Below are 20,019 nucleotides of genomic sequence, written 5' to 3'. Positions count from 1 at the left end.
CTGAAGTCCCCTCTCAGCTCCAGCATTGTATGATTGCTTTGGTTCAACAGACCCAACTTTACTGTTTTGATTTCACCGCTCTCCTAATGAACTGAATTTCCAGCTGCAGCAGGTAAAGTTGAAAATGTACGCTGCCTGCTATCTTTAACAGATAACGTTGACAATCATCTGGTGAACACAGATATTCCTCTCAGGAGTTGGTGGAGACCCAAATTGTTGCTAAAAGTAAAGGGAATATTACACATTCATCAGGTGGCCAGAAACATGACTCAATGAATACTAATGTTGATCCTTCTTTTATTGATTATTAAATCTGAGTTCTGTTAGTTATGAACACTTTAACATATAATTGTTCTATTTACTAACTCTCTAACATTCACATGAAATACAATGCTATATTTAAAGTTTCCATTACAGGATGACTAACATGTAACAGACACACAAAACCCCTCACGTCATTCCCGTTATTATCTTCATAAACATCTAAACATTTAGAATAAAATACAATAATTAGAAATGATCAACAAACAATACTTTTGGCGTAATCCCCTTTTAGCACTGGTGTTTAAAGCACACGCAAAACAGTGCACAGAGAAAAAACATACTGCTTCACTTCACTCAAACGAACTTGACAGTGGAAGCCATTTACTCCGGTGACACTATCCTAGCTGAGGCGCCTCTGGAGACCATGAGCCCAGGGTACAGAGGCTGGGAGAATGTGGTGTGAACTCTGTGAAGGAGTATCATTTGACCATAATCAGACACGCTGTAGAAGGACAGACTCCCTGCCTTATGGTTCAGATACACTCCAACAGTGGAGGAGCATTCGGTGGGTACTTTGGTTTTGATTCCACCGTGCCAAAAGGTGCAACCAGAAATTGAAAGGGAAATGCACCAGGACTGATTTGTGTGTCCAAAGCCCATTTCTTTCAGCTCTGCCCCTTTATAGCACACAGCGACCTCAACCCTGTTCCCCCGCCACTCAACCTCCCAGTAGCAAGGTCCAGATAAGCCTGCAGTGCACAACACTTGTTCAAATGTGGTAAATCTATCTTTGTGGTACGGATACCTCTGGGCTTTTTTAATCCAGGTTACTTTGCGGTTTCCCTCAGAGAGCAAAAGGTTTTCAAATGCTGTGTTGGGATCCAAACTGAGGTAACAGGAATCTGAAAAGTAGATTTGTTATATAACAAGTTATTATAATTCAGTGCGAGGCGTCAGGCGTTTATTGTAAGGAAAGCACAGTGGTCAATTCAAACATATTCAGGACTCACAAAGGGAGAACTCTTGTCTTGTCTGAGGGTCAGAATCAGCTTGAACTAAAAACAGAAAACATGACAAAAAAAAACATTTTATTAAACCGGCTATTTCACATAATTCCAGTGAATCAAATATTTTAATTGTCTTACATGTCTGAGATATTTCTGCAATAGCTTTGGCCACGTTATCCATTTGGACTCTCAAGTCAGAAATAGCCTTTGTCACAAAGTCAAAAGGTGTGTGTAGTTGGATGTCGAAATCAGAGGACAGGTCGGGTTCTGGACAGTCAAAAATGTACTCGCATCTCTAGAAACACATGAAAAGAGAAACACATGAAAAGAGAAACACATGATGAACTAAAGCTCTACTCACTAAATATTCCATGACTGCCTGTGTACCTGCAGGAAATGAATGTGATCCTCAGTGAGTGACAGCTGCTTCAGTTCATCCTCTCCGTTTCTCAGCTCAGAGATGTCCTTCTCCAGCCGATCCACGAGCGCCTCAGCTCGACTCTCTGCAGCCTTCTCCTGAACTCTGATCAGCTCGTTCATGGAACAGCGCTTTTTATCCGCCATCTGGACAATTTCAGCATAGGCTTTCTCATTTTGATCAACCGCTGCATCTCCAGAACACTGACAGTAGAGTAAAACAAATGGTCAGTTATTATAAGGTATAATAATACTTTCTCATTAACATGTCTAAAAAACGACTAGACCTGTGTTGTATATGCTGTTGAGGTGTGTACTTACATTATCCCAAATGTTTCCAATGATTTTCAAAGCTAGAGAAATCCCTAACTGTAACCAAGGTAAAGGTCTGTTTCATATTACCTTTGAGCATGCGTCGTAAAACTGTGTTATTCAGTGTTTTTACCGGTTTTAATATTTTGTAGAGGAGGAGACCTCTGTGGTGGATCATAAGTTATCAGAGAAACAAGCTGATTAAATGTGTTTATTCATATCTAGACAACCAATGTATTTATGAATCAATTGTTTACTTTAGCACAAAGTTGTTTAGAAGAGCACACAATTGTTTATCTAGCCTCTTAAGTTTGATCTAAAAGTGCACCAGATTGATCATTTAATTTTAAAAAATGTCAAACATTGTGCCGCACTTATCGGTACACAGAAATGTAGCACAACATGAACATGAAAGCAGTGCTGTTTGTTTAAATGTGAAAGTGCTATAGAAGTATTTTGACGCTAAAATCAATTAATAATGATAAATAATCGTGATCTCAATATTGATCAAGATAATCATGATTATTATTTTGCCCGTACTCGTGCAGCCCGAGTTTAAAGGAAAGGGATACATGCATTTAAGTCAGATAAGAAAAAGTGCAAGACAACAAGACTTACCTGCAGTGCTTTCATTTTCTGTTTCAGCTGCTTCAGTTGCTTCTCTTTCTTCTGTATTCCCTGCTGATATTTTAGCTTTTTCTTTCCAAATTGTTTCTGAAAGCATGTGATATGTCAAAATTGGTTGGAATTGGTTTTATAGTGTCCACGTTATGAACTGTTGAATTTGCGTCAAATGCGTTTTTCTCAAAACTCGTCAAAGTGCAGATAGACCTTGTTAACCCTCAGTTGACGACTTAACAAACATCTACATTTACAGACAAACAGATTACGACTCTGGCAATTGCAATAGGCACTAACTGTTCCCAAAAAGTAAGTATTCTTACTTGTTTCTCTTTCCTCTCTGCTGTAGCTGAGACAGTGTCGTGACCTTTGTGTTCATCCATCACACAAAGCAGGCAAATGCATTGACCATCACTGCGACAATAGACTTCGAGCAGCTTGTCAGTGCTTAGAGCAGATCTTCTCTTGTATGGAGCCAGAGATTTCCACAAGCTTGTGCCTTTTGAAAGCCTCGGACACATAGTGGGGCTCTAAGTGAGTAGCACAGTAAGAAGCCAGACACACCAGGCAAGACTTAACAGCTTTCAGCTTCCTCACTGTGCAGAAATCACACTCCACGTCCCCCGCGCTGACTTCATCCTCCGCAGGAGCGGGGGTATCTTGTGACATCTTCCCTGCCAAGTCAGCCAGCACTGTGTTCTTGTTCAACACAGGTCTGGGGCTGAAGGTGCGTCTACACTGGGGACAGCTGTAAACAGCGCGGTGACTCTCCTGGTCCCAGTATCCATTCACACAGTCCATACAGTAGCTGTGGCCACAATGAAGAGTCACAGGGCTTTTCAGTATGTCGAAGCATATCGAGCAGGACAAAGCTTCTGGCTCCTTCCAGCTCTTTGCCATCTTTAACACAGCACTCTTAACTTTGGTTTTATGTGAAACCAGAAGTGGCTGCTGTACCGGAAATAAATCTGACACAGCTGCTAACAGAGCCAACTGCGTGCGTGTGTTTGTGTGCAAAGTACAAGAAGGACACATGAGTGTGTGCCCGTTACAACATAACATTTTAGTTGTTGATTTATTTCATAACAAGACCAATTCAGTGCAATCTATTCATTGTTACCTTTACTAAATTAGGCTATACTTAAATATATATAGTATATCTTATTTATCTTATTTTTCCTTTTGAAGTAGGAGTCAGGTGTGTAATAGTACCGTATGTCTGTTACGTTTGAGTGATTATATTGAATATATCTGATTATATTTAAATTGTCTGGAGGACACTATCAATTTACAACAGCTACGTTTAAATCCTAATCCTAAACGTAGTAGTGTGGTTTACTTTTTTTTCGTCTCCTCGGAAATACCGGATCGTTTCTGCTTGGACTATTGGAGCCTGTTCAACTCGGGAACCGGGAACACGTCGTTGAACTCGATGGGTCCAATTTCCTTCTCATCTTGAAGTCAAGAGCTAGTTCCTGGCTCTATTAGCTGCGCACTTGACTGACTGTCTGAGGATCCTGCTGGTCCAAATTGTTTTGTCTGGCTTCCTGTTCTGGTTGGATTCTCCACGATTCGTGGGATTTCAAGTATGTTTTTGCTTTTGGCTGTTCTATCCCTTTTAATTTGGAGCGGCACCGGGGGAAGCCCCTACGGGATCGGAAAATCCCGTCAAATTCTCTCAACCCCGGTTTTACCAGGCCGGGGAACGTGCTGCTCTTGCAGTCCGCTGAGCTTTATGGTGATCCCCCTCCCTCTGGTCCTCTCCCCCGCATCTGTCCAGTGCGCTTCTGTGGACTTGGCCCGTCTGATGAGCCTCATGGCTCTACAAGACAACTTTATTATTCCTGCTAGCCGTGTTCCTGGCCTTGTATTCGGTTTAAACACCAAGAGAGAGCCATCAAATATTCCACCTACGTCTGTCTGTAGATGTCTAATTGTACTGTTATTGTTGATTTCAGGAAATGTGCAACCTAACCCTGGACCAGATGCTGTTGTTGATTTTAACGCTCCTGCAGATTTTAAATCGAGGTCTGGTCTCAATCATTTGAATGTGCGCTGCTTGATTGCTAAAATGGATATGATTCGTATTTGGGCACATTCAACTGATGCTGATTTAATAGTGATATCTGAAACCTGGCTAACCAAATCCATTCCAAACAAGGATATTAATATTGATGGCTACAATGTATATAGGACTGATCGACCTAAAAAGGGTGGAGGTGTTGCAGTCTTTGTTAAATCTAAGTTTCATGTAAAGATTCTTCTCTCTACATCACTGACAAAACAATTTGAACTTTTGGCTCTTGACTTGGAAGTATCAAAAGCTCTCCATATCACTGTCGTTGGTTGCTACAGACCACCTTCAGCTGTCAGTGACGCTTTACCATCTTTAATGCAGCTTTTCTCCAGTCTTAATTATAGTGAAATTGTCATTGTGGGTGACCTTAACTGGAACGGGTTGCTACCAGCATCAGAGGACTTTAAAAAATACTGCAATTCCTTAAATCTCTTTCAGATTGTTGGTAGTCCCACTCGACCCAATCTGAAATCTCCTGAAAAATCCTCCTTAATTGATCTTATCCTTACAAATACTCCTCATAAATACACCACTGCTTCTGTATTTGCAAATGACATCAGTGACCACTGTGTCATTGCTACAGTAAAGAATACAAAAGTCCCTAAGACAAAACCCTGTGTCATCATAAAGCGTGATATGTGGAGCAAGGTTTCTTTCACGACCTGTTTCTCTTCGATTGGGAGAAAATCAATCTCATTTCCGATGTTGAAAATGCCTGGAAATTCTTTTATGATGGTTTTATTATAATTGTTGACAGGCACGCCCCCTTAAGAAAGTACAGAGTAAAAGGCAGAGATAATGCATGGTTCACATCAGATCTCTCTGATTTACTTCACGAGCGTAATGCGGCATGGTCAAAAGCCAGGAGTACAGGTCTTGGGTCGGATTGGCTGCTCTTCAGGCAACCAAATCTGTTTATTGTCACCTTTTATTGTCAAAGACTCTCTTCAAATCTCTGACATGGCAGAAATGCTGGGTTGTTTTAATGAACATTTTATTGCTTCTGGTTCCTGGTTACCTCCAGGAGCAGATCAGGCAGATCATAGTGTGTGCGGGCAGAAGGTATAACTTCTAGCTCTCTTAATGTATCCAAGGGTGTGCCACAGGGATCGGTTGTAGGACCATTGTTATTTATCATTTATATAAATAATCTTAATCACAATGTTTTAAATGCAAATTTCCATTTTTATGCTGATGACACAATAATTTACTGCTCTGCGTCCCCCCCAAATCAGGCTCTTTGTCAGCTCCAGACTGCTTTTAACATTGTACAATGTAACTTGTGTGATTTGAAACTTGTTTTAAATGCTGGAAAGACAAAGCTCATGATGATCTCGAAAGCAAAAACCAAACACTTGAACCTCCCTCCTGTCACCACTTCACAGGGTTCTGAGATTGAATCTGTGTCTCAGTTCAAATATCTTGACATTATCATTGACGATTCTCTTTCTTTTAAACCTCACATTTGAGAACTTTTGAAAAAATTAAGAATAAAATGAGGTTTTTACTTTAGAAACAAGTCCTGTTTTTCTTTCGAGGCCAGAAAGAGATTAGTCTCTGCAACGTTTCTGTCTGTGCTGGACTATGGAGATGTTGTTTATATGAATGCATCGTCTCAGTGCCTCAGCTCTCTGGATACCGTCGACCACGGGGCACTGAGATTCATAACAAACCTCAAAACCCTGACCTACCACTGCACTTTATATGCTCGTGTTGGATGGTCTTCCCTGACCTCCCGTAGACTGAAACACTGGCACATCCTTATTTATAAAGCTATTCTTGGTGCTCTTCCTCCATACTTAAGGATCTACATTAGTCGGAAATGTAGTGGACCATATCGGCTTCGCTCCGAGGACTTGTTTCTTTTAACTGTCCCAAAAGTCCGTACTGAACTTGGGAAAAGTTAAAATAATAATGCATTAAAGTACAACAAAGTGAGAACATATTGTGTTCAGTGATTGTAATGTTGTGTTAAATGTCCTTGTTTCTTGTCGTAAATATTTGTCTTTGTTGATGTTGCAATGCAAGAAAAATGTCAGACTTGATCTGACAAAGTATTATTGCATTGAAGCAAAAATAAATAAGTTCTTAAATAAGTGGAAGACTTTTGTCAATGTTAATTATTACCATACCTCTTTCAGAAAACAAAACCCTACATATTAGTATATATAACATAAAACAAAAATACAATGTAAGTAAGATACATAATCACTGACTTGAAGTGATAGAGGTGATAATAAGACACAGTGCATAAGACTTTGTTAAAGCACAAAATCAAAGTACAACAGAGAACCAAATCATGAAGTTAAAGTTATTGCAGGACACAATTGTTAATATTGTTATTATTGCCTTACCTCTGTCTGGTTCAGTTAAAAGAAGAACAATTAAAAAACAAAAAGAGAGTAATATAATCATTGAATTATGAAGAAGGTAATAATGAGAGTCCCTCTGCTTCTCAGCAGTAACTTGCTTGCAGTTCTCTTTCCTGTTTCTCTTTATGGAGGAGTTGCGGCCAGAAGTTGATGGAATATGGTCTCCAGAGCTTTCTGCATATCTGAGGTCGACCCACAAACCTCCTTGGCCTCTAAGCACTTACCTGCTCCCGGCTGTTTCCGCTGCTCCTCTTTGTGGAGGGAGCTGATATATCTATTGATCTTCAAGTAGTTCCTGATGCTGCCCCACAGGCAGGTATCTGCAGGTGCCTGACATTGAGTCAGACGGGAAGGAACAGCAGCTGAATCCCAAAAGGAGGATGAAGGTGGACCGGAGCACCAGCAGGAACACCAACAGGGACAGCGACAGGGGAACCAGCAGGAAGAGGAGGAAACACTCTTCGCCTGGCCTGCCAGAAGAGCAGCTGTGGGGACTGCTGGAGGAGAGGAGAGCGAAGACCGACGCCGTCGTCATCCTCATGGGAACAGGTGTCGTAACCAGAGTCGTTCTACGTCTCTTCATCTTCTTCCTCCTCATCAGATGAGAGTGGGTAGCAGAAGATCTCTTCTTCTTCAACCTGAAAAATACTCTCATCCTCATCATCATCATCATCATCATCATCATCATCATCATCCTCAAGTGGGGGGATATACTCACCTTCTTCATCCTCATCATCAGAGAAGATGTAGAGAGGGAGGTCGATGGTTGTGATGAGCTGCAGGAGCCCTTTAGCGACGCTGGCTGAATTCTGAGAGGAGCCGGCTGAGGGGAAAAGAAGATATATGCATATTGATATTATCTGATGTATAATTAAAAAATAAATACATATATATAATTTAATAATTGATTAATTAAAAAACGTTTTCCAGACTGGGAGTTTCATAAATGCATCATTTAGACGTGTGTTGTGAGTAGAAATACAATAGCTCCGTTAGTGGTAGTTGTGTCAAATTTAAACATTTTAAGGGACTAAACTAGGAAAAGAGGGAACGAAACGAGAAGACACTTTTCATGCGAGATTTGAGCGGAACGCGAGATTTCTTTGGTATCCAAGGAGACGACGGCAGCGTACGTTGTGTTTCATTGAGGAAGAGGCGGTGTGTTTTTCCTCTGGTGATGTTTGTGTTTAGCAGAAAACATTTCACACGATGGACCTGCCGGAGACCATCAGACAACGTTTAGAAGACTTTTCTCGGAATGTGTTATTCGACCAGAGTCGGAATCGGCCCTTCACATGAAGAGAATGAGACGTTTTTGCCACACGGTAAACTCAAGAGTGCAGCTAACGTTATGGATGAATTAGCATTGATGTTAGCTTACTAGTGACAAGCTGGATTGAGCTATGTCTCTAACACAGTTTTATAGTAGCTGTTGCTTAAAATGGGTTGGTTATCCAATCCATGTACTATGTTGTTGTTGTTTCAGACAAGCGGGTTCTGTCTAGTCTCCACCTCCAGATGTCTCTGTACTTTAACATGTGGTTCTTCCCCTTGTGGTGGATCAGTGAAACTGTAATGCTGCACCTCAAGGTAAGTCATACAGAGAGAAAGTGAGACAGAAGGTGAGTTAAATAGGGAGGGGGTGAAGAAGCTAGGATAATGTGAAGTACAAATGTTCAACTATTATTTATTAAAAATAACATTTGATCAGAAAGGGTAGAACATGAACATTGAGGTCCCCATCATATTATGATTGCAATAAAAGTGTATTTGTTTTAATAAAATATGTATGAATTTTGGATTAACAATTAAATACAAAACTTACTACTGCCATGATAAAGTAATAAAGTAAATAGATTATCCCTAAAGGCTGATACATGTGATACATTGTTGTCAACAACAGTTGGTCAGTTTATTTTTACAGGCATTCATTTCAACGGTCAGCATTAGACCTAAAAACAAGTCCTTTAAATTCCATTAATTTAATTACATTGTTGCAATTGTCATTTCTACCAGTATCCTGCATTGCCAGACTACTACAAGTTCATCCTTGTCACTGTTCTCATCCTGATGACTCTGATTGAGGCCATTAGACTCTTTCTCGGTTATGCTGGGAACCTGCAAGAAAAGGTGATCACTCACATCAACATAAAGATACAGTTTAAGTAGAATGTGTCAACACAACACACAGAAAAGGTGCTAGGCAGCTTGTGACTCATGTAATGTTTGTGTTTGTGGAAGGTCCCAGAGTTGGCTGGATTTTGGCTGCTGAGCATCCTTCTGCAGTTTCCATTAATCCTGTTTCAGCTCTTCAACGAAGCCATTCTCATACAACCCTTGGAGAGGGGTGTTCACATAGTTCTCGCCATATTCATACTTACTCAGGTATGATAACATTCCTTTGAAAAACTGACTGTTCCAATTTCCAATCTGCATTTATGTAAATACATAGTACATGTTTTGTAGATTTGATCTTTTGTTGATTGTCATTGATTTAATTTGAATGTTTTTATTTAATGTTTTCATTCCTGAATGATCCAGGCCCTTTCTGGTTTTGTGGCACTCCGGGACATAGTCAGACAGACAGAGAGGCAATTTCATCTCCAACAGTTTGACTGAATTCTGACGTCCGTGCCACAACATGACAAGCATCTTTACTTCACACCGCCCAGACTCAGACTGAAAACAAAAAATAATTTTAAATGTTTTGTATTACATGGTATATTTTCTCCCCATGTTTGAAAAGAGAAAAACATGTAAACATATTTATTTTTATATTTTATTCACATTATATGTTTTTGTAGAGTTGCAATAAATGAAATATATAAAACACACAGGCTGCGTATCATTTATTAGGCAGCTAATGTAACATATTGTAGACTTTGTGACGGTGTTCTTTAAGATCCCAAGCAGTCAAAAGGTTTGTCATCAGTAAATCTTGTTCTTTCCAATATCAACACTAGATTAGCATTGTTCTTAACACAAAAACGTTATATCATGTAACTAAAACATCGAGCAAAGATTGCCATTTGAATGTAATTTTAAAGACTATTAGTAGAGCGCTTCACTTCTCTTCTATCCGTACACAAGTTTTACCCGCGTCATGATATTTGTGTATATGAGGTAATAAAGAGAGTCATTTTATCCCAGCACCTGTTGAATTTCTAGCTAAAATCATAGCCCTCTTGATCCTTCAGAAGAGGTTCACATCACTGGCCAGAGAATAGATAGAATAATATCTATCTGTATCCCAGATTATAAATATCATGCTCTACAGTGGGGCAGACTGTGGTGATATTGTGATTATTGCGTACTTGTTTGGCTTTCTCTTTCAGAGGGATAGTGCCTGATGTCGTTAGTCTGAAGCCTATCGTTAGTGTCACTCTGTGGACCTGGAAGTTCCACCTTCACGAGGCCTGAAGGCTTTGACACGGGGGATAAAACATCTATGTGTCTTTTGTCTTCCAAAGTCTCTTTGGATAATCTGAGGAAATCAAAAAAGGATAGGGAGCGCAGAAAACATTTGCAAAAACGTTACAACCTGGTAAAATGCATAATGCTTGACTTATGATCATTGCACAAATATCAGAGCTTTCCCAATCTTCTGACTGCAATAGCAACCTGAGCATTTAACAGAGAGAAATAATGACAGACAAAAAGAGAGCGCTCAAGATGATTAAAAGTGAAGTCACCTTTTTCCTCCCAGGTCTGTGCCCCTCAGAACAGGCACAAATAAATTGTTGCGCAAATCAGTTTCTCTTCGGGGGAATTCAGGTCTCTGGTTCTGCCCTTCAAGGCGTACACATCTGAACAGTGACAACCCTAATGAATAAATGACAAGATCAGATAATAAAGAGGTGAGGTTAGCTAACTCACAAATGAAAAAAGGTTTTTGGTTTTGTCCAACAACAACAAAAACACCTTTCTCATGCAACTTTATCTTCACAAAACATAATTTCATAATAATTATTTCAATTTCATATATCAATATAATATGTGTGCATATGAAACCTTCTGGGTAATCTTCTTCCTGTTCCTCATTCTGCCGCTTGGTTTTGGTTATGTCTGCGTGTGAGATGGAGGAATCCTCAGGCACAAAGTAACGTTCTGAGGCCCGTAAAGAGTTTCTGTCTCTAAAAATATGCCGAGTGTTGAACTTGTCAGTGGTCAAACTTGATAGCAAGCGCTTTGTTGGAGCCATCTTGACGTACATGGATGAGGAAGACCTGACAAAGAAGAAACATAACACTTCTGAACATACCTCAACATGCACTGTATGGATAAGGCATTATGTAATGTCTCTGTGAGGCTCACCTGTGGGGCGCTGTAAGGGAAGGTGGCAGCCCTGAGGGAGACAAGTTTCACTTCATAAGAGCTTCAAAATGATGCAGGCTTTAATTGACAGAGAGGATGAAAGTTTCCAAAAAATAAATTCAGTTCCATCTTGAACTACTGTGCGTGCAGACAAACCTCTGTAGTCGTTATAGGAGACGAAAGATTGTCGGGGGCAGCGATACGGGTGCTGGTTGGAATGTATGAAATTCGGTGAAGGTGGAAGGACAGTACTCAGGTGCAGCAGCTGAGAGGAGCATCTCCACTGTCCTGCATACATCCCCAGGTTATCTGTGAAAGCAAGCCAAACATACTGTTCACTGCTACACATGACCTTTCTTAATGCATTCCTTGTTCCCTTGTGCATCGCTTGCTCTGAAGTCCTTAGATGACAAAAAACTGCCATAAAATTAAATATTTTTTTTTTTCTACTTGCTGAGTCTTTTACCAACATCAATCTTGATCATCACAACCAAATATTCATTCATTTTTAGAATTCAGAATAACCCTTTAAATGCATGTTTGTTTTTGAACATAATACTCAGTATATAACGTATACTAAAAGCTAGGGCAAATGTTTTTATTTTTTCCCAGTCCGGCATATGTCAACAATATTGAGTTTTTATTGCATCAAACACACAATACAGCATCAATAACCCTAGTAGAAACCAGGAAACTAGCATGTGTTTGCTTATATAGGAGCTGGGGTTGAACTTCCAAAATTTGAGAAATGATGATTGAGAATTCGAGATGACCCTCAGTGAGGCACAAGGGTCAAAACATACTTCATGAGCCCCTCCTGACATGATTAACCATAACCTACATAATACAGTACTGAATTAGACATTGAGGGTGTGAGAAAGGCTGAGCCTCCAGAAAGATCGTTACCTGTGTGAGGTGACAGAGCTGACAATGGGCTGAGATGTGGACATGCTTTTACCCTGAAACCCGGGTATGCAGATTTCCAGTTTCCATAATCCTAAAACACAGAAAATAGTTTAAAATCCAAGTCAAATTTACAGATTGTGTTTTTATCGATAAAACTTGAGGTGGGTCGGTGAGTGAATGCATGTTATGACTGGCCAATAATGTGGCAATAATCTAACATTTGGTGAGGAAAAGTGAGAGAATTTAAAAGGATCATCTGGGTCATCTTTACCTTGACAGGCTCGCAGCCCTGACACAGAGTCACCTGACTGACCTCTCCAGGGGGAGTGGTGGGAAGATGGATCCCAGCTTTTTTCATCCGACCATCAACCTTCACAAAAGGACAGGATATTAAATATTGAGAAAGCGCAATATTGTCACTACCCTCTCTGGCTGGCTCCATCCTCTAAACATAACCTTACTCTCTCTGCTTCATACCAAGGTTGTAATAGTTTTGAATATCCAATTACTTTTTGCGTAATTTTAGACTTTATTGTTTGCTAGTTTTATTTTAGATTTTCCAAAAGGGTTTAGTTGGTTTTAGTTTGGACCAGCTATATTGCCTCAGAAGTATGTAGCTACATATACATACAAAAAACAGCACTTCACGAGCACACTCCAAAACTAGTCACCTGCAATTTCATCCCGACCGCAGTATGACAACATTAGAGCTGAATAGCTCTAAGGTTAAATAACATTTGATCTAACTACACTATTTAAATCATGTTCTTGTTATTTAATGTTAAAGACTAGACTGCATGTGAAAAACAATAGGGATTCATTGTGAAGCAATTGTGGCAGATGTCATCTCCTGGCATGTCAAGTCCCTTTCATTTCTGTGGTTCAATGTCATGCCGTCTACTTTTTTCAGAAGTGATATATTATAGCTAAAAAACTAAAAAGGAAATTAATTTATGTTGATTTGTATTTTTTTTTATATTATTTACAGTTAAGTTAGATTTTTTCTTAAAGGATATTATTTTTAATTATTTTTAGTGTATAACAATATTTTTCCTTGCTTATTTGAGTTTTAGTTGATGATAATAACACTCCTTCATACCTGCCATGTTTTCCTGTGTCTTCCAACAGGCCTCTCTCGGATGCTCTCTTTAACTGTGTCTTCATGGGGCAGGTTGGACTCCTGCAAAAAACGTTCGCTAATCAGTCTCGTTTAAAGTCAGTTAACAGTTAACTATGGTGTGCACTAATTAATAGATCATTACTATTAATGTCTTCACTCCCTCTGGTCGCAGTCTGTTTCTCTTTTTACAACTCCTCAAGCGTTTCTTTTTCTTCTTCACTGGAGTTTGCTGTGGAGGAGAGAAGCAGCATGAGGTAAACTGATACAAGAGAAGACATGATTCAAAACCGATTTTCACATCCAAATGTGATATTAACTGTACGAGGACAATAAAACAGTTGTGTAAAAACACTATAGATTTATGTCAGTGTACCTCTGGATGGTTTAGTAAATGAACTGGGAGTCCATCAGACTCTGAACTATTTGAACCACTGTTACTGTGAAAGCAAACAAGAACACGATTTAAAATCTGGATTAGAGCACATCTTATACATACAGTATCTCAATCGGTGCAAGTCATGTGTATTTAAGATAATAACAATAAATTATCACCTGCTTTCCAGGTCGGTCACAGAGAAGTTACATTCAGTGCCAAAATCTTTACCCAGCTTCTCTCTGACCTCCTTTCTCAACAACTCTGCCAGTTCTGTCAGACAGTAAGTGATCTGAAATGAACACACACACACACACACACACACACACACACACACACACACACACACACACACACACACACACACACACACACACACACACACACACACACACACACACACACACACACACACACACAATATGATAGAGAAAAATGCTTATTGTTATCTCTGCCTCTTTAATCACCATAAATTCAGCTATTGTCTTATGTTCCACAAATTATTTGACTTTTAAGAGACTGGTATGGGTCCCTTAAAATGTTCTGAGGAAAATGGTGACTAATGACATTCTAGCAACGTATAAGGGAATACTTAAGTAGCAAAGGGAAAAGTATTATTGTGATTTTGTGATTAGATCAATATTTAAGGGCAACCTTAGCCCAAGTAGTTTTATGCAACTGGGCACAGAATAACACACTTCAAGCTTTTAAAAACAGTGTCCATGTATATTTTGGTGATCAAAATTGTGCCTTTTCTTAGACTGATATAGAGCTCCAGCGAGGTGTCTACATTTCTATATAAGTTGTACAGTAGACATGTTGCTTTATCTCTCACCTTTGATGGATCTGGATCATAGTAGTCGAGCAGGGTGTCACAAAAGCAGAAGCCGAGGGACTTCAGGTCTCGAGTAGTAAAATGTGTTCCTTTCCTGTCGCCTGACATTCAAACACATGATAGATCCTTATACAAGAGGCACACACACACACACACACACACACACACACACACACACACACACACACACACACACACACACACACACACACACACACACACACACACACACACACACACACACACACACACACACACACACACACACACACACACACACACACACACACACACAGTCTAAACTCACCCAGAGTGGAGCCTCCAAAGGTGGCCTCCATAGTATAGCTGTCTTTGATGCCAAGTCTCCACATGGCGATTCGTCCTGTTCCATCTTTGCTCTTCTGCACCCGAAACTTACAACTTTTAAAGGAGAACTAATAAAGAGAATGATTTAAATGATGAATGTCATGGTGAATATGAAGTGTTTTACATATTGCACAGACTGGTAACAGATTAAATATACATTTGAAAGAGTTTTTAAGTGACTTCACCTTATCACTGGCATTCTTGCTCATCATCAGCGGAAAGACTCTCTCGTGAAGCTTCTGAGAGGCATCATCTCGGTTGTGACAACCGTACATGAAGACATTGTTTTTACGGCTGTGGCCATGAAAGTCACAGTAAAGAACTACCTCCCTCTCATCCATCAGCCTGGGGAAAACATATCATAACAGGGCCAGACTAGATTGTGGTCTGTCAAAATCACAAATATGAACATGTAGAGTAGAACTATAGGTTGGCAGATACAGCATGAGCCATGTTTGGGAGGCTAAGTTTTCAAGATAAAAGAAAGTTGGAGTGTGAAAAGTTTGAGTTCCACAATGCTTCCCTCAACAGAAGTTTGTATACATTGTGTATATCAAAGACTCCGGTTTAAACAGCAGCAGACATCTGTTGCATCACTGCTTCTTCTACTAAAAACAATGTAATGAAGGCAGATATGCCATTTTTGTGTTCCATGTGTGCTAAAAAGTAAAACATTTGTAATATCCGACATGCACATTTCTCACAATTTACTGGATAAACAGACACACTAAGAGTAAGACTAATGAAACACAAGTTATTTAATATGTAGAATGTGTCTTAATGTATGTGTTCATGCATGTGTACTGTCATACCTTTCCACCATAGTTTGGGTGTGCCACACACAGGGGAAGGCGTCCTTAAGCAGAGTCTTGTAATTTCTGTTGAGGTCCCTGCCTGCCAGAGAGCAGCGGTAATTGCCCACTATGACACCATCTGGGTTCAGCATCGGCACCACCTGATGCACCACAAATCCAAATGGAAAAAAAAAGCAATGTTTAATAGCAGTAAATAACATTACAACATACAATAAATCGCAACAAAACTTCATAAATTACTATTCAGACATATCACAAATTACTATAATACCGAAATAATGATCATGATAAGTAGAGAATGTGAGTTTGAGGTCCCTCACCTTAAAGACAAAAGTGTCCCTGAGTAGCTGAGCATCTTCTGAGTCCCCAAGCAGGAAGTCTAGGAACCCCTCCATCATCCAGGATCCGTTGGTTTCTCCAGGGTGCACTCGAGCCGTCACCACCACAGCCTTTTTGGTCCTACCCTCCACCCTGCCGCTCCCCCGGGTTGTTATTGTGACCAAATACACAAGGTTTCCAGCAAGGCTTTTACACAGCACCCTCAGTGTACAGTATGATGTAACTGTTGGGTTGGAAGTAATGCGCCTGAGGTAGCGCTGCAGGCGGGAATAGGTGTAGGGGTAACAGTGCGCCAGGTAGCAGGTGTCTGACTCATAAGGGAACTGGAGAGTCCAGGTGAGTGAGTACTGGGCCATTGTGTCGCTGTTGTTGTCCTTGGTCTTATAAATAGAAAGAGATGATGGTTTTTAAGAAAGCAATTAACTATGGAAAATTACTAACAAAGAAAAATTTATCAGAAAGTTCACCTGCCTTATTGCAGTTGCGGTAGTATCTGATATTGCCGCCGGTGCGTTGCCATCCAACACATGTCTCGTTGGCAGCCCTCTCAGAGTAGAGGAGTGGTCTCATACCCTGACAATACAGGCTTCTGCTTTTCATCAAGTTGATGATAGTAAAGCGGTAGGTCACTCCAGCCTTCATGTTCCTGAGCCTGAAGTAAAACCACTGCGTGTGCTTTCTGGTGTACAAGTCTGTGCGCAGGGTGAGCTCATAGTCATAGACACCCCTGAACAGGGAAGAAAATTGGGATGAAACAGAGAGAGAGAGAGAGAGAGAGAGAGAGAGAGTTACTTAACCTAGAGCCACGGCAAAAACTAGGGATACAAGTGACAGTAATGGTTGAAAGACTGCAACAACTAATGAGTAGATTAGGCTGCAGAGACTCACACTTGCACAGCCTTCTGAAGGTTGCCACTCTCAAAGCGTGACTCAAACTCAAGGGTGAAGTCTGTCTGATTGTCATAAGAAGTGGACGTTCTTAATGGGCTGACCGCTTCCTCCGTAACAGGCGTTGTCGAAAAACGGAAACTTAGTGGCTTTTAATAGAGTGAGGAAAAGAGTGAATATCCAAAAATAGATTTGTTAAAGCTTTCAATAAATTTGGATGTGCATTGTTTTTCAGAGAGCAGTGGCGGGTCATATCATGTTTATCTAGAAAATGATGAATTGTCAATATCTAGGATAACACAACTGTTCAGTCCGTCTACTTATTAAATTTAACTTTTTACTGTTTACTTAATTATTTATGTGCTTTTTACTGATGCTTCTTGTTATTGCACTATAATCTTTGCTGCTGTAACACTGTAAATATTCCTGCTGTAGCTGTGGGACTAATAAAGGATTATCTTATCTTAACAATGCTGAGAAAAGACTTAAGATACCTAATGGCTCAGCACAATTTCCACAGAATTGTATATTAAACATTAAGCAAGACTTGTACATTTGTTATACGGCACTTTTCTTGTTTTCAACTGTTCAGAAGAATGTGTCGACAACACTGTGATGAAACAATGCACCATGTCACCTGGTGATACAACAACCAAAAATGACTAAATTACCATGGTCAATGCAGTATACCACTTTCCCCCTCCCCTCTCCTGCTGGCATGGGTGTCCTCTCAAGTCCTGTAGGCTGGTAGAAAGGCTCTGGCTCTGGGGGGTCCCACTCTACAACACACACTCTCTTGGTGTCATTATGTGTCGACAGTAACAAGGGCATGCCAAGTTTTACACTGTGTTATTAATATTTTCTCTTGGGCTGATTAACACCATAGAAAAACCCTGAGCAGTGATGTAAGAAGTATTCAGACTCTTTACTTTAGTAAAAGTACGGAATTATAATCAGCAACATAACAAAAGTAAAGGTTTTCATTAAGGGGTAAAAAGTTCCCTGTCAGTGTTTAACTAATATATAGTATAGGATGTGTTTGTTGCATTTTACTGCTGTAGATGTTTATAGTTGTGATAAATTGTAACTCATTATATACTGCTGGGTAGTTTAATCTACAGCAATAAATGTTATTCTATAAGATCATATGTTTGTAACCTCGCTGTCCTGTGAAAACCACGTATAAGTCAACTTTTCATGAGCTTAGAAAAGCAGCCCTGTTTTCAGCTTTGTGATGATGCATTTTTCCACCTGATCGAAGAGGGTTTTTAAATAGTTTATTTAGATTAAGAACGACGAGAAAATTCTCATAAAGGATCCTTCAGTTAACAGAAACTATTTTTGAATTTTGAAATCACCATATTTGGAGATACATGGTTTTCACAGGACAGGAACGGCATGAAAAATTGTAATCTTAAAAGTAACTAAAGCTGTCAGACAAATGTGGAGGAGAAAAAACAACAATATTTGACTTTTGTAGAAGTATAAACTTAAATCAAATGAAAATACTCAAGTAAAGTACAAGAACCATGAATTTGTACTTAAGTTCAGTACTTGAGTAAATGTACTTAGTTACATTCCACCACTGTAACATGCTTTGTAACATAATGGTTTAAAAAAATGTTACCTATGTGATGGATGATTTCGCTGATGACCTCACTCTCTATGGGCCAGCGGAGACGGGAGGTGGATGGGACGTTAACCAGGTCCAGCGGTGGCCTGAGACTCAAAATAGGTTGGTCACCATCAAAGTCTACGAGCAGCTGCCTGGTCCGCAGAGTCTGACTTAAGTTTATAGATACTGAGTGAGACATGAATCACACCTTCAATAACTATTCTTCAATGCTGCTGTTCTGCCATTGGTGCACTATGATATACATTTTTCATCAGGTCTGCCCCCTTACCTCACCTAGCCCAAACAAGCTTGTTCATTTAAAAAGGGATTATGACTTCTCCGGATTGCTTTAATTATCTCAGTCACAAAAGAGCTTGTTCAATATATAATGATGTAGCGTTAGGGGGTAGAGGCCATGAATACAAGTGTTGACCACATCTCCTTTCAAACAAGAAAACCCAAGCATGTACTTTAAAATTCACATTTCAGCAACAGATAGGCTACACTACACATGCTTATGTTATCCAAATGCAGCTATAATGTGAAAACAGCTTACACCGACTCTTCCCTGCTAATTCCTCATCTTCTTCCTCTGTGTTGGAGTCATTGGTGTCCGATTTCTCCAACTGGTGGGTTTTCCACCAATTCCTGATCGCAGAGACAGCCATGGGTGGCGTTTTCTCTGCCTGATGGAACAAATGTAAGTCATTAATCTTACATCTATTTACCAAACTGAGAAATAAGTGTATTAGCTTGGCCCCTCGATCCACCGAGGCTTGTCAGGGTCCTGCAAAGATGAATTATATTATCATGAAACGATAAAGATATTTGAAGTCAATTCCATGATGGTCTTTTCTCACAGAATATCAGCAAATCAACACATTTGAGTCTCTTTATAAATGATTAAGACATGCATATTTTATGGTACAAAACCTTTGCGAGGATGGAAATATTTTGTTGCTACTTTTGAGAATAGTTGAAAGTAACATAATGACCAAACAAACTAATGATGACTGATACATTTGTAAGCTAATATTGGCCAAATATTTTATGAAGACATGCATCTGTAACTCAAGATATATTATTAAACATTTGACATCTTAATATAAGACATAATATAGATATGATATAACTTTGGAACAAAATGGACAGCAATAACGTGGATATTCTGAGTAAATTCGTATCCAGAAATCAGGTGAATTTCTCACATCTTCGGCTGATTTTGTACTAAAAGTAAAATGCCAGAAGAAAAGTCTTAAGTTAATTTTCAGTAGGCTATACCATTAACGTTGAACTAGTGTAAACGTAAGTTTACTAGTTAGATAGCTCAAACCGTAGTACAAGTAAATGTCCGTCTACAGCACAGGAGCCCTTCTTC

The 20,019-nt window shown here is 39.7% G+C and overlaps 3 protein-coding genes across 3 annotated transcripts; 1 reads left to right on the top strand and 2 right to left on the bottom strand.

The window, feature by feature from the left end:
- Window positions 1-280: 280 nt before the first annotated feature.
- On the bottom strand, window positions 281-3,803 carry LOC115009111 (tripartite motif-containing protein 16-like). Its single transcript, XM_029432875.1, is given in 7 exon segments — window positions 281-1,166; window positions 1,275-1,319; window positions 1,410-1,566; window positions 1,659-1,892; window positions 2,619-2,714; window positions 2,945-3,064; window positions 3,066-3,803. Coding segments are annotated over 7 exon segments (1,791 nt in total). The 5' UTR covers window positions 3,684-3,803; the 3' UTR covers window positions 281-645.
- Window positions 3,804-8,172: 4,369 nt separating this feature from the next.
- On the top strand, window positions 8,173-9,904 carry tmem17 (transmembrane protein 17). The gene is given in 6 exon segments (XM_029434842.1): window positions 8,173-8,366; window positions 8,368-8,395; window positions 8,557-8,660; window positions 9,087-9,200; window positions 9,312-9,455; window positions 9,612-9,904. Coding segments are annotated over 6 exon segments (555 nt in total). The 5' UTR covers window positions 8,173-8,279; the 3' UTR covers window positions 9,690-9,904.
- Window positions 8,982-19,146, bottom strand: agbl2 (AGBL carboxypeptidase 2). The gene is given in 22 exon segments (XM_029434841.1): window positions 8,982-9,188; window positions 10,385-10,554; window positions 10,763-10,892; window positions 11,082-11,296; window positions 11,385-11,415; window positions 11,541-11,693; window positions 12,291-12,381; window positions 12,562-12,660; window positions 13,390-13,470; window positions 13,553-13,639; window positions 13,784-13,847; window positions 13,963-14,075; window positions 14,619-14,719; window positions 14,926-15,052; window positions 15,170-15,329; window positions 15,797-15,939; window positions 16,120-16,518; window positions 16,610-16,865; window positions 17,027-17,113; window positions 17,115-17,175; window positions 17,698-17,805; window positions 18,654-19,146. Coding segments are annotated over 22 exon segments (2,892 nt in total). The 5' UTR covers window positions 18,841-19,146; the 3' UTR covers window positions 8,982-9,159.
- Window positions 19,147-20,019: the final 873 nt, after the last annotated feature.

The sequence above is a fragment of the Cottoperca gobio genome, chromosome 6 (assembly GCF_900634415.1).
Source record: "Cottoperca gobio chromosome 6, fCotGob3.1, whole genome shotgun sequence".
NCBI classification, from domain to species: Eukaryota; Metazoa; Chordata; class Actinopteri; order Perciformes; family Bovichtidae; genus Cottoperca; species Cottoperca gobio.
This window is presented reverse-complemented; position numbering and strand designations above follow the sequence as displayed.